The 15,723-nt window shown below is 43.6% G+C and overlaps 2 protein-coding genes across 6 annotated transcripts; one reads left to right on the forward strand and one right to left on the reverse strand.

The window, feature by feature from the left end:
* Positions 1-741: 741 nt before the first annotated feature.
* Positions 742-10,554, forward strand: TTC4 (tetratricopeptide repeat domain 4). 2 transcript variants are annotated; one of them, XM_082225697.1, is made up of 10 exons: positions 742-900; positions 2,647-2,764; positions 3,420-3,575; positions 4,320-4,397; positions 5,556-5,680; positions 5,783-5,869; positions 5,971-6,185; positions 7,016-7,097; positions 7,975-8,057; positions 8,343-8,977. In XM_082225697.1, exons 1-10 carry the CDS (start codon positions 790-792, stop codon positions 8,410-8,412), a joined length of 1,125 nt encoding a protein of 374 aa, XP_082081823.1. In that variant the 5' UTR covers positions 742-789; the 3' UTR covers positions 8,413-8,977. The 2 variants fall into 2 exon arrangements, with proteins under 2 accessions (XP_082081823.1, XP_082081822.1); XM_082225696.1 differs by lacking the exon at positions 8,343-8,977 and adding an exon at positions 8,999-10,554 and having other exon boundaries at positions 745-900.
* Positions 10,555-10,708: 154 nt separating this feature from the next.
* Positions 10,709-15,535, reverse strand: LOC309533985 (transmembrane protein 205-like). Of its 4 annotated transcripts, none has more exons than XM_082225720.1 (5): positions 15,438-15,535; positions 14,336-14,402; positions 12,856-13,037; positions 12,054-12,217; positions 10,709-11,549 (listed from the first exon to the last, which is right to left on the reverse strand). In XM_082225720.1, exons 3-5 carry the CDS (start codon positions 12,953-12,955, stop codon positions 11,250-11,252), a joined length of 564 nt encoding a protein of 187 aa, XP_082081846.1. In that variant the 5' UTR covers positions 12,956-13,037; positions 14,336-14,402; positions 15,438-15,535; the 3' UTR covers positions 10,709-11,249. The 4 variants fall into 4 exon arrangements, with proteins under 4 accessions (XP_082081846.1, XP_082081844.1, XP_082081843.1 ...); XM_082225718.1 differs by lacking the exon at positions 15,438-15,535 and adding an exon at positions 14,831-14,960; XM_082225717.1 differs by lacking the exon at positions 15,438-15,535 and adding an exon at positions 14,694-14,784.
* Between the last annotated feature and the right edge of the window lie 188 nt (positions 15,536-15,723).

Here is a 15,723-nt window from a genome sequence, read left to right on the forward strand (position 1 = left end):
TTAATGGTGGTGTGCCGCGAGATTTTTTTTCAGTAAACAGGTGTGCCGTTGCCCAAAAACGTTTGGGAAACACTGCCCTAGTCACTTATTAGCTTGTATACAACACTCCTGCAAGCCCCTTTTAAATACCAATGTTGTTGTTTAGTCGTCTTAGGTAAAGGGACCCCTGACCATTAGGCCCAGTGGCGGACGACTCTGGGGTTGTGTGGCGCTCATCTCGCTTTACTGGCCGAGGCAGCTGGCGTACAGCTTCTGGGTCATGTGGCCAGCATGACTAAGCCGCTTCTGGCAAACCAGAGCAGCGCACGGAAATGCCATTTACCTTCCCGCTGGAGCGGTACCTATTTATCTACTTGCACTCTGATGTGCTTTCGAACTGCTAGGTTAGCAGGAGCAGGGACCGAGCAACGGGAGCTCACCCCGTCGTGGGGATTCGAACTGCCGACCTTCTGATCGGCAAGTGCTAGGCTCTGTGGTTTAACCCACAGCGCCACCCGCATCCCACAGCGCCACCCGCTTATATGTAAATCCGGCACTGGTTTTTCCTCAGCTCGCCTTTTCCCGCCTACAACCCCACACAATTGACGCCCCCACAAGCGAAATAATTTAAAACAAAGCGAGGCGGTGATAGAGCGAGCTTGCAAAAGCCCCGCTGCAGCGCCGCGTTCCCCACTGCCGGCCCAGGGAAGCAGCGTCGGGCTCCTCCCGCTCAGCAGGGGCGGGAAGCCGCCGCCTCCGGAAGGGCGGAGCGAGCGAGCCTGGCTGCGACTGGAAGGGCAGCGCAAAACGATGGCGGAGGAGGAGGAGGAAGAGCACGAGGCGGGCTGGGATGCCTTCCTGGACCGGTTCCGCGGCCCCGAGCGCTACGCGGGCGCCCTCAGCCCCGAGAACTGGGAGCAGGTGCGTCTCTCCGGGCGGCGGGACGAGGGAGGACCCGATGGCCGCGCTCGACTGCACGGGCTCCTGGGGAGATGCCAAGTTGGGGAAGAGTCTCCAGCCTTTTAGTTTTATCCTCTTTTCACCGGCCTCTTGTCCCCCCCCCCCTTTCCGTCCTCTCCAACAGCCCTGCCAGGTAGGCAGAGGGTGAGCATTTGGGGGGGAATTGGTCTGCAGTTTTGAATGTCGGGATAGGACCCGGGTTCGAAATCTCCCACTCGCCCGGGCAGTTTGCTGGCGTGGCTCAGAGCCGGTCACTGCCTCTCTCAGCCTATACGACCTCGCAGGGTTGTTGTTGGTGTTGGGATCACATGTGGAAGGGGGTTGGATCATGCGCGCAGTCTTGAGCTCCTTGGATGAAAGGTAAGATATAAAGTAAACAAACACTGGCTAGCCTTCTGCAAACCACTAATTCCCAGTCTTCCTCCTGACCACTGCAGGGCGAGGGTTGATGGTACCGATCTTAACAGGGTTATTTGTTGTGAGCATTGCTGGTTAGCTCTACTAAATTATGTTTGAGCCAGAGGTCAGTTCTGGAGCCTACTTTCAACTTCAAGGCATATGAGCCAACAGTAAAGATGAGAGTGCCTCTAGAGCTTGTGCAGAATGCCTTGCCTCCAGTGTTAATAACCAGTCATCTCCCACACCTGGATATAAGAGAGCAGTTTTAGAGAACATGACCGACTTCTGGACAGGTTTTCCTGACAGCCATGGGTTTTCGCAGCACGTTAATGTTTCACGTTGACATTTAAAATATTGTCACCCTGTTTTATCATGGAGCAGTTGCTGGTATATACTGAATCTGCATGTAACAATAGAGGACACCTGCAAACTGTAACTATTAGGTTGGCACAATGTTGTCAACACAATTTGGCAACTGAAACTTACAACTTGACCATGTACAGTGGATGTTGACTTTCTAACCAAGGGGTGGGATGTGTGTTGTGACATTAGAGTAGGTAGCATATTAAACTTTCGTATTGGGTTGCAAGTTCACAATACATGTCAGTGTATCAAAAAAAATTTTTTTTTAATTGTAACCTGAATTTGGGAACTTGTGACTCTGCAGACTTTGCTGGACTGTGCTCTCCTCTTTGCTGTCCCTTGACCATGCTGACTGTGGCTGATGGGCATTGGAATCCAACAACATCTGGAGGGAGGGCTAGAATTCTGGAGGGAGGGCTAGATGTTGAATAAGATGATGAATTCTCTGGTCACATTTTTCTATACTGTTTATTAAACTAGTTTATTATTAACTAGTTTATTGATGATACAGTTTAATAAACTGTAGTTTAATAAACAATGGTTTAGCATTATGTGCTAACCTCGCCAATGTGTCTTTCTTGGTAAGCAAGAATTGACTTGAAAGAATAGAGAAATTTAATATAATTCAATGACGGATATTACAGGATCTATATCTTACATTCCTTTTGGTTTGGTTTTGTGTTTTTGTAACAGGAAAATGGTGGGTTTGAAGGTTTAGCAAGGGCTGATGCTAAGTCTGAAATTACTTACCTAGAAAGCCAAGAACTATGAATTAAGTGAATTCTTTAGAAATACCCAGGGACAAAATTCAATGTATGGGAGGGAAAAAACGCAAGTTCTTCTGTTAAGTATCTCGAATAAAGGCTATATTTCCAAAGACATGTGGCTATTTTGAACCCTTTTCTTCTATCCTTGGTAACTTGGGCTGTCTGCATTTGTTGACAGGAATTTGAGCAGATCCCAATGTTCATGAGGAAAGCTCCTGCTGAAATAGATCCTAAGCAGAATCCTGACCTTGCTTGTCTTCAGTCTATTATTTTTGATGAAGACCAAACATCTGAAGGTAGTCTCCACTTACATACTGTAAATGTATCAGCTGATGAAATTTACGTTGTTCTCGCAACACTTTCTCTAGGAATCAAAGGGCATAATTGTTTCCTCTCAATCAGTTCAATGTCTTGAAAAGAGACATCCCAGCTTTGTCTTACCAAGGCAGGTGCTCTGTTGTGTCCCATTTGAAGGAGAAAGGCTGACAGTCCAGTATAGCCTCTGTCACAACCGTTGTCCAAATGCTGCAATAGGTGTCCACAGATAAATGAGCTGACGGCCCTACTGTATTCCCATTTTGAAAATAAAGATCTTAAGCCAGAGCTTTAAGGTTAACAACCAAGTGTTTATATTGAAAGGGCACCGTCCCATTTCAAAAAACACATATTGGGGCTCATAGGACTTGTAGAAATTTAATTTGGCCGGCACACGCAGCTCCATAAAAAATCGAGAGGTTATCGTAGCATTAAAAACTTTAATAGCTGCAGAAATATCCTTGACCCCCTTTGGTGTAAAAGAAAAAAAACATAGCATAGCAGGCTGATTAGCTTGAGTTTTCTGGGAAGCATAAGATCTGTGCTTTATCTGTTATAGATAACTTGACTTTTAAAGGAGTGCTTATGATTGCTTTTCTAACATTGCATTGTTTATCTTTATTGGTGTTTTTCAAGCCCAGACCTATAAGAATGAGGGCAATGATTATTTCAAGGAAAAGGATTATAAGAAGGCTGTGATATCCTATTCAGAAGGACTGAAAAAGAAGTGCAATGACCTAGAATTGAATACTGTTCTTTATACAAACAGAGCTGCAGCCCAGTTTTATTTGGGTAATGTATTGCATTCAAAATTGTGCCTAGCTCAAATTCTATATAGCAGAAAAATATCAAAGGTAGAACTTTCTCCTGTATGTTCCAGCAGTCATAAAGTTGGTTTTGAATTTTTTTAAACAAACAAACAAGTAGTATTGAGGATGCTAAATTTTAGACCCATATCCTTGTTAGATATTAATTTAGCAGCGTATGTGGCGCTCCCAAAGAAAATAGGCACCTCTGAGTTAATTGGGACTTACTCTCAAATATGCATAATATTGCGTCTGGTTTGGCTGTCACTGTCCACATTACAGTGCTTTAAATTTTGTTAGACATAATTTGATCCAATGTATTCCAGGTCCCAAGATTCAGTATGTGCAAGCAGAGATGTCTCTTGAGCAGCTAGTCTGGATAAAAAAAAAAGAATTGAGTGCTGTTGGTTTTTAATAGGGATGAATAGCCTCAAATGCAGATTCTGAAAAGAAAGCCAAGAAGTAAGAGGTTGTGTTGAAGTTTTTGCAGCAAAATCAAATTATTATTTACCAAACACATTTTTTTAAAAAAGAGGGGCAGCTTTTGGAATCTGTATCTTACCTGTTATAATGCCTCCTCTTTTCATTATCCTTATAAATTAATGTCATATTTGAAGACCTCACGTGTCTTGCCTCAGTGTAGCCCAGTGTTTCTTAGGGAGCAATTTGCCAGCCTCCCTTAAAAATCCAATGTAATGACCCAGGTTTTACAGAGGTATGTTTTGTTTAGGTAACTATCGCTCTGCTCTCAATGATGCTATCGCAGCAAGAAAACTGAAACCCGATCACCTCAAGGCAATTACAAGAGGTAAAAGAATGTTCAACAGTTGCATTTTAATAGAGGCCTCCATGTAATTAAAAAAGTGGGGGCACTGTATAACAGCAATAAAAGTTTGTATAGAATATTCTTGAAAAGTAAACTTTCAAAGTGCCATGAAATAATAACATAATGCAACTTAAAAGGCTTGGGTCTACTTGAGATAAAGAGAAGAAAGAAGCATGGGAATCTTGGAACAAAGTTATATGCAGTATGTTAGGGGCAGCATGTGGTCTGAAGGCACGTGAGACCACTCCAATGAAGCAAAGCAGGTCTTGGTCTAGTTAGCATCTGGGAACCACGGGAGGATGCTGAATGCTGTTTGTGCTCACTAGTAAGGAGGGAGATGGAAGATGCTCGCAAATCCACCTGCCGCATCCTTCCCAGCAGCCCTACCAACTTTGAGCCCTGCGAGTTTTGTTGGGACCAGGAAGAAGAAAGAAACAAGAGCTGAGGCTTATTGCCACCCTTGTCTTTTTTGTTGATGTTTTTTGTGGTGTTGCTACTTTGGAAAAGGAGTGGGAGATCTTTGCAATTGGTGCCCTTATTGTAGTTTAGCTTTGTTTGCCTTATAATGGAACTGTAAATTTGTTATTATTTACTGGACATGTTTTTATTATTTGTTATGTTGCTCCCTGCTCTGAGATTGAAAATAGTCGGTGAAGAGTGGGTTATAAATACTTCTAAAAGTAATGATAAATGTAGGGTCATGCTTGGTTGTATGATGGAAGAAAAGTAGGGCATAAATGTAAGAAAATAAATAAATGTCAGTCCAGAATGGAGGCCTCTATGGCTCTTCAGTGCCTTCAGTCTGGAAACAAATTGACCAGCGTAAGTGTACCTCCCTGTTTGCCACACTGACGTTTTAAAAATTAGTTGAGTGTATCTGTGTTTGCTGCGGACATATGTGAAACAAACTACAGTGGTACCTCGGGTTAAGAACTTAATTCGTTCTGGAGGTCCGTTCTTAACCTGAAACTGTTCTTAACCTGAAGCACCACTTTAGCTAATGGGGCCTCCTGCTGCCGCTGCACGATTTCTGTTCTCATCCTGAAGCAAAGTTCTTAACCCGAGGTACTATTTCTGGGTTAGCGGAGTCTGTAACCTGAAGCGTCTGTAACCCGAGGTGCCATTGTATTGCTTTTCTAGGAGCACTGTGCCATTTGGAACTTAAACACTTCTCTGAAGCCATAACATGGTGCGAGGAGGGATTGAGAATAGATCCAAAAGAAAAGAAACTTCTGGAAACAAGAGCTAAAGCTGATAGACTAAAGGTTAGAAGGGGGCGAATGGAGACCTGTTTATACAGTAGACTAAGACTGGTGGAACAGCATTCTCCTCCCCACAGCAACGATGTAGCTTTGTCTGTCTTTCAGCGCGCTGAAGAGAGGGATTTCAGAAAAGCTAAATTGCATGAGAAGAGGGAACAGTCTCGGAAGGAGGCCTTACTCAAAGCTATCAAGGTAGCTTTTTCTTTTGATGGGAAGAATTGCCCCTGGATATTTTAAATGTGTAAAGATGTGGATACTTGCCTCATATTTTTTTCTTTTCTCTTCTGATGTAGGATCGGAACATCAAATTGTCTCTAGCATCCTCTAAGGAAGACACAACGATATCAGCAGACCTGGCTGAGATGTCTTTAGATGGACTTGGCTCAGAAAATGATATCGGTGCCAAAGTCTGTTTAGATGAGAATGGCAGCCTAACCTGGCCTGTGCTGTTCCTGTATCCTGAGCATGGGCAAACTGACTTCATCTCCTCTTTTCATGAAGAATCGAGGTGGTTGTTTTGTAAAGCTGAATTTATATAAATCCAAATGAACATAATATGGAAGGGAGAAGGCAGTAGGTTCAATTCACACATTTTATTTGCTGTGTTTTCCAGTACTGTGGTAAGACCATTCAGATCTTCTGAATGTGAAGAGTAGGAGTGGGAGCATGCCTGCCAGCCTCATCTGCTAATCTCAGAGTAATGTCTGAACAAGTCTTCCCCGGCCTGATGCCTCCCATCAAATGTTTTCGGCTACAACTCATTTCATCCCCAGCCAGCATGGGCAGTGGACAGGGATGATGGAAGTTGTGGTCCAAAGCTTTTGGAGTCTTAGAGCATGTTTATATGAAGTGGTGTTTGTGAGCTATTTTAGAGACTCTGATCAGTGACAGATAGGTAGCCATGTTGGTCTGCCATAGTCAAAATAAAAAAATTCCTTCCAGTAGCACCTTAAAGACCAACTAAGTTAGTTCTTGGTATGAGCTTTCGTGTGCATGCACACTTCTTCAGATACCTAATACCAAGAACTAACTTAGTTGGTCTTTAAGGTGCTACTGGAAGGAATTTTTTTATTCTGATCAGTGAGAAGGTAGTTATTTTTGGATTAACCTTAAATAAGGGAATAGATTTAGGATCTTCCTGAGCATGCCTATTTTGAAAAAAAGCATTGAAGAATTTAATTTTTAAAAATACTGCGTTGGTTAGCAGCCTTTAATGAAGCTACATTGCTTTGAATTCGAAAGGTGTCAGTGTACAGTATCTACTTGAATCCAACTCTAGTAGTTGCTGAAGCTGAACTTAATGGCTTGGAGAGTAACATGATGCATCTTGTGTTTCAGATTTATTGACCACTTAATGGTCATGTTTGAAGAGCTACCTCCCTGGGATGTAGAAAAGAAATATATTCCTAGTGAACTGGAGGTAAGATACAACGCCTTTTGGCATTTATCTGTCCTTTCTTAAAATGGATATTCTAATATATATAACCCTGAGCAGTGTAGCCCCATGTGGGATGCCTGGAGCCTAGACCTTTTGTACCCTAAGGAGGTGCGGGAGGGGAGCGATGGGCTCTAGCAGAGGTGGAGAGAGAGGGGGGACAGGAAGACTGAGGTTAGAGGGAGTAAGAAGGAGCCTTCCAGCAAAGACTGAGAGAGCAACCACACTTTGCCTTCACACAACAGTATACTAAGCAACAGCTTCATCATGGAGTTTGACAGAGCCTAAGTCAGCCTCTACCTGCATCCCAGGCCAAGAATGGGAAACTTATGGCTCTTCAAATGCTGTTGGGTCTAAAATTACCATCTTCGTTGATCATTGGGTATGCTGGGGTTAATGGGATTTGGAGTCCAAAAACATCTAGAGGGCCAGACTCCCCAACCCTGATATAGCCACAGATAGGTCAGACAGGCAGAGAATAATCTCAAATCAGAGGGTTGTGTTATCCGTAAACAACTGCAAAATTGTTTTTAAACTTTCATTAAGTACTTAGATTTGTAGGCATGAATAAAAATTCATTTATTTAGCTCTTCCAAAGCCTTGAAGTATATGGCAAGCAATAAATAGAAATAAAATTAAATCCGGTAAAACTACCACAATTCTGGACTCCCAGAACTTGCCCTAATAAATTGCAGTCTCAAATTGAAGCAATAGAAAGGGTTTTTCATCACATGAGTAGTTGGTTGTTAGTATTATGGATGCCCTGCTGACCTGCATAAATAACGTACTAAGCCTTACAGGTAATGTTGCTTGTCCTTGTTCACATATTTAGTTGATTTGTTTCTCATATTAAATTGCACAGCTATATTTTGAGGATGAAGAAAAAGGAGAGATGTACCAGATAAACACAGAAACCACATTGCTACAAGCGCTGCAGCACCAAAGGTGAGATTCTGAGCTGGGGACTGCATGTTACTCATCTTTATTGTCAAAATGACACGTGTGTAATGTTGAATCAACAGGATCCATCTACTTGCTTCAAAAAAACAAGAAGGGTTTTTTTTTTTGTCTAACAGTAATCTGACAGAGAAATAATTGTTCGTCAGCAGATTCTGCTGTTAAGGTTACAGTAGTCTTAGATATCCACAGCCAACAAAACTGCCCATATGTTGTCGCTTCAGATTAGAGGTATCAGCTTCAGCTGAAGCTTATTCATCCATTTCACTACAGGGCTGCCTCAGTTTTCTCTTGGTGGCACCAGCTAGACGTGACAGTTACTTACGGAAATAACAATGCTTAGCCATTGCACTGAAGGGTGGCTGTATTTTTAGACTGCCTTGCAGCAAAAGGCTAGGTGACCAGCTTCTAAAGAAAGGGTAATTTGCTGCAGTTGCGCCTGCCTGAACTTTTAGAATGTCATGGATCTTCGCAGTGGGGACATCTCTTCTTACCAACCTAGCCTTTTAGATTTTCCAACAATCAAAGCAGGGGATGGACTTGAGCATCGTGCTGTGGTGAGCATTCCCTCTGTGCAAACATTTCAGCTTGCCAGACAGAATGTAGCCCACCTTTCTCTCCACTGTGCGCTATTCTGCAGGTTCTCCTGACCCCTGCCCAGAGCCAATTTCTGGGCATAAGAGCTTCTGCTGACTGGGCTTGTTAGGTGAATCCCACCCATATTATGTTTCTGTCCCATCTTCTTCCAGATTTGTAGAGCAGGCTGAGAATCTAACCTATCAAGTTATTCCAGTATCTTTCAGTGTGGAATGGGGTGGGGAAACGGGATGGTAGTGTAAGCAAACATGCATGCACAAACACAAGCATATAGGTTATCTTAACATGTTGTGAGCCAAGACTGGAGGTTGACTTTCTAATTGTTTTTGCAGGTACTTCATAAAAGCTGGGACTCCTACCTTTTTGGTTTTGGTGAAACTTGCACCTTTCTCTAAAAACTACTTCTTTGGGAAGAAGGTCCACTGGCTAAAGTGAATGAACATTTTTTGAGGGGGTTGGGGTGGAATACAACACATAATGGAACACGGCCTTTATAAACTGAAAGATCAACATTTTGTACACATGTATCTTCTTCTACAACAATTGAGATGGCAGATTTCCTAATCCTAACCACAGAAACTGCACCTGCACTTCTATTTAATTGGGGTGAATAAGCATCGTTCACATTTCCTTAAAAGTAAAGGAACAGAACATACGTTAACATACGTTAAGTAGAAAACCTCACTCTCCACTGTCAAAGGCAGTTATGTCTCTGAATACCAGTTGCAGAGTATCACAGGTGGGGAGAAGGCTGTGGCACTTGGGTCCTGCATGCAGGCATCTCGCACGTATCTGCTTGGGCACTGTGAGTACAACATGCTGGATTATAGGGGCCTCTTTTTCACCTGATCTGGTAGGGCTTCTGTTACGTTATTCACCTAGATATTTAATACACTGAGTTTTGCTTTAGAGAAACAGACCTCTCCCCCCCCCCAATATCCGATTAGTTCTTGAAGTATCCAGTTTATCATAAACCATGTTAATCTCAATGGGGCTTCTACTAGCAGCTTGGGGCAACACAGTATAACTTTACAGATTTAAGTACCATAAAGTAAGTGTATCCAGGGATCAGGGAGCATACTTGCATCGAATGCTATGCAAGTACAGCTAACAATTCTGTTTTAGGAATAGTTAGAATGTGGGGGGGGGGACCCCTAAATGCCCGCCACCTGTTGTTACTTTTCCAATAGATTCATACAGAGCGTTCGCCTGCTCAATAGGCACAGAGATTAAACCACAGCTGCGATTTATTCACTACTGTCTTGTGCACTTCAGCAAAGGAATGTGGAATGCCATTGTTGAGAGCTCTACAATTTTGCTGGCTTTTTGCTGTGACAAGTTCGTATTAACCTATCCAAAATAGGTTTTAAAAGGAGCTGGGCACATTTTATAGGTTCTAAATTATGGTTTTAATTTCTAGAGGTACATTTCTTACACCCATCCAGTTGCTAAAGTTGTGGCCAAAGTAGCATCCTTCTCCATGCTGCTAATGTACAACAAGTAAAAATACAACATAAAATGACTTGTTTCTAGAGTACAATATCTCAAGGATGTGCCTTCACACTGAGTCTATCTATGGCATCCCTCTGTATACAGCTTAATTGTTTTTGAAGTGCTCTCATGCAAGTGCTTTCTGAACTTGGAACTCACATCACTTTTCATGGAGGTGGGAAGATCCAGTAAACGCAACTTAAGGCATGAGACAAGGGATGTGCTGCACAGCAATTTACTCCTGAGTTCAACCTATATAGAAGGGCAAGTACTACCTGAACAAACCTGGCTAGTGCTTGTCTCCAGGGAAAAGGAGGTACCAAACTGCTGCTTGACTTTTGAAACTAGACCTCTGTTGTATAGCAAATAAAGAACAGGAGCATTTTACAATAGGGTACTTTCGGCTGGGAAACAAATTCATTACTGTATTGCATTTAGATTTCGTTTTATTACCGCATCTGTTGTTGCTCTTTGGAACGTAAGGCTTTAATATAATCCCTGGTAGAATTAAAAAACAGTCACCTTTTGGCTGGGAAGAGCATTTTACCTTTTCAGAAGTTGGTATCAAATATATTTGATATCAGAAGAGATTTTCCCTAGATTGGACCAAGCACAGTTAGGAAGTCATAGGTGCCCTTAAGCTGATACCCATAACTAGCAAGGCTGCAGCCACCTTAAAAGGTTAACATCTGGTCCTTTAGAAGACTAGGAGGAGCAGAGGGCAAATAAAGTGACAAATCCTTTTTCAGCTGTAGGCATCTGCTTACGAATTTTTCATTTTCAAAAAGAAACCTGTTACTTGCATCAAGTATTTTGGTGGCATTTATATTGTCTCATAATTGTCTGACCAAGTATTACTATTACAATGAGATGTCTCATTGATCAACAAGAAGTCCAGTGTTCTATGAAAGGTTGATTAGTGCATGGGCTGCCAATCCAATGATGGCTGGAAAATTTATAGCAGAACAGGCTGATCCAAGCACCTGTGAATCCTGCTTGGAGGAGCACTCTACAGCAACCTAGGCCATGGCTTCTGCCATTTGCAGTCCATCTTTTCACAATCATGCCCATGCAGGTTATTTACCCATGTGCTTACAATGTTGAAAGGTGAGCAGCCATATAGTAGAGGCTCAAGCCATTGCATGCGATGCAGCAGAGGTTGCAGAGGGAAGAGAAACCATGATAGATGCTCAGTCTGCTTGTCAGCTCCCTGTAATGGGAATCCAGTTGACGCAGCCGCATAAAGGACCTCTGCGGGAACCACCCAGCATCCTCTCCCAAGCCATAGCTTTGCTCAACCAGGTGCATTTCAGCCATAATATCTGAAGTCACTTGCCCAAACCACTGAGCGTTTAGAGCAGCAACTATGACACAAATGAAGAAGACTGTAATCTGGAAAGGAAAGATAGTTATGCTATGAACTATTTATTGTCGGGTAGCATCAGCCAGTATGTGGGGGGTTTTCATACCACATGTAGCTGCAATCACTTTGCAGGAATAATACTCGGATTCATGGCTGGTACCTAGGCAGGTTCCTGTGGCCCCAGCAGTGCATATCATCCTTAAAATAACCCTGTGGGTTGGCCCTGCCATTGCATTTTCAAATTAGGATTAATAGGGTATATTTTGGTGCAAGATGTTCTGTTCCTGTGCCAAGTCACCAAACTGTGCTCCTTTGCTGCTCTGCCCCACCACCTACTGTCTGAATACTACCCCCTACCAGCCATGGTGGTAGTTACAGGAAACAGAAAGAGTGCCCTGCTAGTAAGTGTGGGTGGCTTCTCGGTCTGACCACTTCTTCCTAAGGCAGGCATGCCATCACAAGCGAGGCCATGTAACAAAGCGGAATGGCGGACTAACGGATGCACGTGATATTTAAAAGAGGGAGCCCACTACCTGCATGGTTTCTTCCTCATTGAGAAGTTCGCTGGGGTGACACATGGCAAATATGGTCAGGTTGATGAAAGCACAAGCTGAGCCAATGTGGAAGTAATAAGGGAAGAGGCAACTCTGAATGAATCCGAATGTATGTTGTGAGAGATTGTTGCCCATCACAAAACCTGCAAGAACAAGTGGGGCGAGCACAAAGGAACAAGGTTATTTAAATGATACAAATGCTAAAAATAATAATGAATAGCTGTTTTTTTAAAAAAACATTGGATGCAAAATTAACAGACGTATACAGTTTTAGATAATCTCTTCTAGCTTCAGAATGGCTTATTTCCATAGCTGTCAACCTTCCCTTTTTTGCGGGAAATTCCCTTATTTCAGCGCCGCTATCCCGGATTGTTAGATATCCCGTAGACTGGCCCCGGGACTGGTGAGGCTGCTGAGCCCTTACATTTTCAAATCCAAAAGTTGACAGCTATGCTTATTTCCATTGTTTATTAGGATTTTCCACACTCGGTTTTACCTTCACATCATCATCATTCAGCTGCTTGGTGTCTAGGAATATAGACTCGCCAATCCAGAAAGTAAATCTTCTTGCCAACCAGTGTTATCCCTATTTGCCCAGCCTACATCTTACTGCCAAACTAAAGTAGCCCTTTTCCCCTTTCTGAATTCACTGCATATGCCAGTCCAGAGCACTCCCATTTCTCCAAATGTCGAATCCCTCCCTAAATAAATTAACTGTGATTAATTTGGCCTTTAAGCATCTATGTGCAAAGAGTGGGGCTGTGGAACGGTCCCAACCTACTGGCTATAAAAGTCACCCAGATCTGCATTCCCCAGAAAGTTGAAAGGAAAACCAAGTGGAGCACTTTCACTAAGGTCGAGGGATCAGCATCTGTGGACATGGTACTTCAAGAAGATAGTCGCTTGCAACTCCCTTGGCCAAACTTCAACTTGGGAGACACTCGTTTTACCTGTTCAGACACACTGAGAGGCAAAAGAAAGTTACTTCAGCTTCAAAGTAGTCAGAAATGTCCTGTCCCCTCAAAATTAAAGTGTAATTGTCACATGTGTTCTCTCTCACACCACATTTCTTAGGGGTATATGTTTTGTATTGCTGCTGTGAAGGAGTTGAATTTAAATGGACCGGCTAATAGTGCTTAACAAAATTCTCAGCCAGTGCTCCCAAGAGAGAGCTATTCTCAGACATCTGTGAACAGTGGCGCTCATAACCTCCCCTTTTGACTAGACTGATAAAAAGATGGCCAGGTCATCACACCATATGCCACCATAAAGCCAGGAGCAGGTTTTAAAGGCTTTGGGCAACATCTGGAACCATTAATGCCAATGAGCATTTAACCAGTGATTACAGAGGGATGTGGGTTGCATTCATAAGGACTTGGAACACAGACTTCTTATTTATTCAATTTTTTCCAGCATTTATTCCATGGTCTTCAAATTACAGTGAAGGGAAGCTTCTCTGTTACTTCAGGTAAATTCTGACCCCAGTCAATGCTTAGGCTGGGTAAAGTAGGTCTGGATTTAGCTCAAAGCAATTATTCCAGCCTACCAAAAATTAGGGCCACTTCCAATGTCACAAATTTATGTTGTAGTCCCACAACAGCTGGAGACCCAAGTTTGGGAAACCCTGCTAGAGGAAATGTTCCATGTGTGGTGGTTGCCATGTGAGGGGCACATCAATTATTATGGAGAAATTCTTTAAATGCCCAGAGTGCTGTAACAAAGTGGATGCAAAGGGCATAATGTAAATTTTAGTATGGGCCAAAACCATTAGAATGGTGTGGGTTAGCAGAAACTCAGACTCCTACATTATTAGTATCTAGAAACCCACAAGCAGGAATGAAAGTAATTATTCAGTAATTGTCTATAGCAGGTCCCGCAGCCATCCCACCCAGTCACCCTCCAATCACCTACCAAAAATACACTTGCTGTTACAGACCCTCAGGTGGAGAATCAACTACAAATGTAGATCCTGACTAATAGTTGCTCACCAAAGCCACTTGCTATAACAAAAGAGTCCATACCTGAATTAATTTAAATGGTTTTACATGGTTTTTATTGCATTGTGAAACTGCTTTGAGAGGCTTCATGGGAAGTGACTCTTAAATTGTTATGGATTGCAGCAACATGCTCCTTATTCCAAGCAGTAAAATATTTTCAGCGGGGTAACGCACCTCCTGATCTGAACAGAATACTGCATATAATATAGGAAAAGCAAACTAGGAGAGTAACAGGTTTTTTCCACTCCTTAAACTTCCAAGTACCTCAAGATGGGTAGTTTACTTTCAGAGAAACACATAAGCTGACACTTGTCTTCCTCATCCCTTCAACCTGCAACACAAAAGGGAAACTTGGAGGCTAGTAAAAGACAAATACCGTATTCCCCAAGGGATTCTCAGATAAATTGCAATTAGGAGTACATGAGCGAGAACTCTGCATAAAGGAATCCCGCGATTATAAATTGCACTCTTTGATTCCCCTTAGTATAGCGGTAGTGACACTGTACCCTCAGTCTGAAAGAATAGCAGGTGCTTCAGCCGAGTGGGTGGCCAAAGACATTTCAAACGGGTTTTCAGCGACTAGCAAGTTGAAATATTAACTTCAAAACAAAACTTTCCTTACCACCGGTGAATGACGTTGCACTGGTGCGTTTTTCAGTGTGTCACTCAGACTCCCCGCCGCCCAAGGCTAGAATCTCAGAAACACAAACACTAGCAAAGCTGCCGGATCAGATCCCAAAACAAGAATGGCATCTTTACCATCAAAATAAGCAGGGTCGGAAAGGATACGATCAAGAACCGGGCACAACACTCAAAAGCAGCGGATCCACACATCCCACATCAAACGGCCCCCAAGCGCGGCCAGATAATTGCATAGAAAGCATTTCGCTGTGCAAACAGACGGAACTACATCCCGGAACTGGGAAGGAAAGTCCCCCTTGCGGCGGGAATGCAGAGACAGACTGGACTGGGCGATAGGGAAAATCCTCGTGCTAGTGCTAAAAAGAAGCCAGAAACGCAAGCGGAGGGGGGCGTGTCGCGATGTGCAAGTTTGCACAGGGGGACTTTTCTCTTTTGCAAGTGCTCTTTTACCTACGACTGGAGGAAACTTCAGCCCGTACCCCAGCAATCGTGGGGAAAACGGGTGCCAATCCGAGAGGGGAGCGTCCCCCTCGTGGCAGGCAGTTGCTCAGGCGGGGTCTTTTGGCCAGGCCACACTGCTGAGCTGCTCAGGCAAGGGGGGGCGCAGGACTGGTCGGCGCGGGGCTTGCACAGGTCACCCCAGATCCTGCTGGTCCCCCACCTACCTTAGCCCGACTGGGTGGAGGCGAACCTCCCTTACCCGACTGAGTTAGGGGTTGCCCACCTCGTTCTTCCGACGGATCTCCCCAGTTCTCCTTTCCCCACTCCGAGGCGGGGCCAGCGGTGGGTGGGAGTCTCGGCCTCTGGAGAGACGTCGCCTTTGCCCTAGTTTATTTTTCCTGAGCCCCCATCATCACCGAGGCTTTTACAGCTGCTCCTTTGCTGAGGTGGAAGCTCTCGACACCATAAAACGCTAGGACAGATGACCCCAGACAAAAACAAGGGAGTTGCGCCATATTCAAAGCGGCAGCTTCTCAGTAGCACAGAACGCCTGCCCTTTTTGAAGAAGA

The sequence above is a fragment of the Podarcis vaucheri genome (genome assembly GCF_965113315.1).
Source record: "Podarcis vaucheri genome assembly, chromosome: 6".
Taxonomy (NCBI): Eukaryota; Metazoa; Chordata; class Lepidosauria; order Squamata; family Lacertidae; genus Podarcis; species Podarcis vaucheri.

Bases quoted from the DNA above. Each gene is read 5' to 3' on its own strand.
- LOC309533985 (XM_082225720.1), bottom strand. From the start codon at position 12,955: ATGTCCACAGATGCTGATCCCTCGACCTTAGTGAAAGTGCTCCACTTG. The intron at 12,218-12,855 runs GTAGGTTGGGAC...TTGTTCTTGCAG, and splicing joins CTGGGTGACTTTTATAGCCA to GTTTTGTGATGGGCAACAAT. The intron at 11,550-12,053 runs GTAGTGGGCTCC...TTTCCTTTCCAG, and splicing joins ATGAGGAAGAAACCATGCAG to ATTACAGTCTTCTTCATTTG.
- TTC4 (XM_082225696.1), top strand. From the start codon at position 790: ATGGCGGAGGAGGAGGAGGAAGAGCACGAGGCGGGCTGGGATGCCTTC. The intron at 2,765-3,419 runs GTAGTCTCCACT...GTGTTTTTCAAG, and splicing joins TGAAGACCAAACATCTGAAG to CCCAGACCTATAAGAATGAG. The intron at 5,681-5,782 runs GTTAGAAGGGGG...TCTGTCTTTCAG, and splicing joins CTAAAGCTGATAGACTAAAG to CGCGCTGAAGAGAGGGATTT.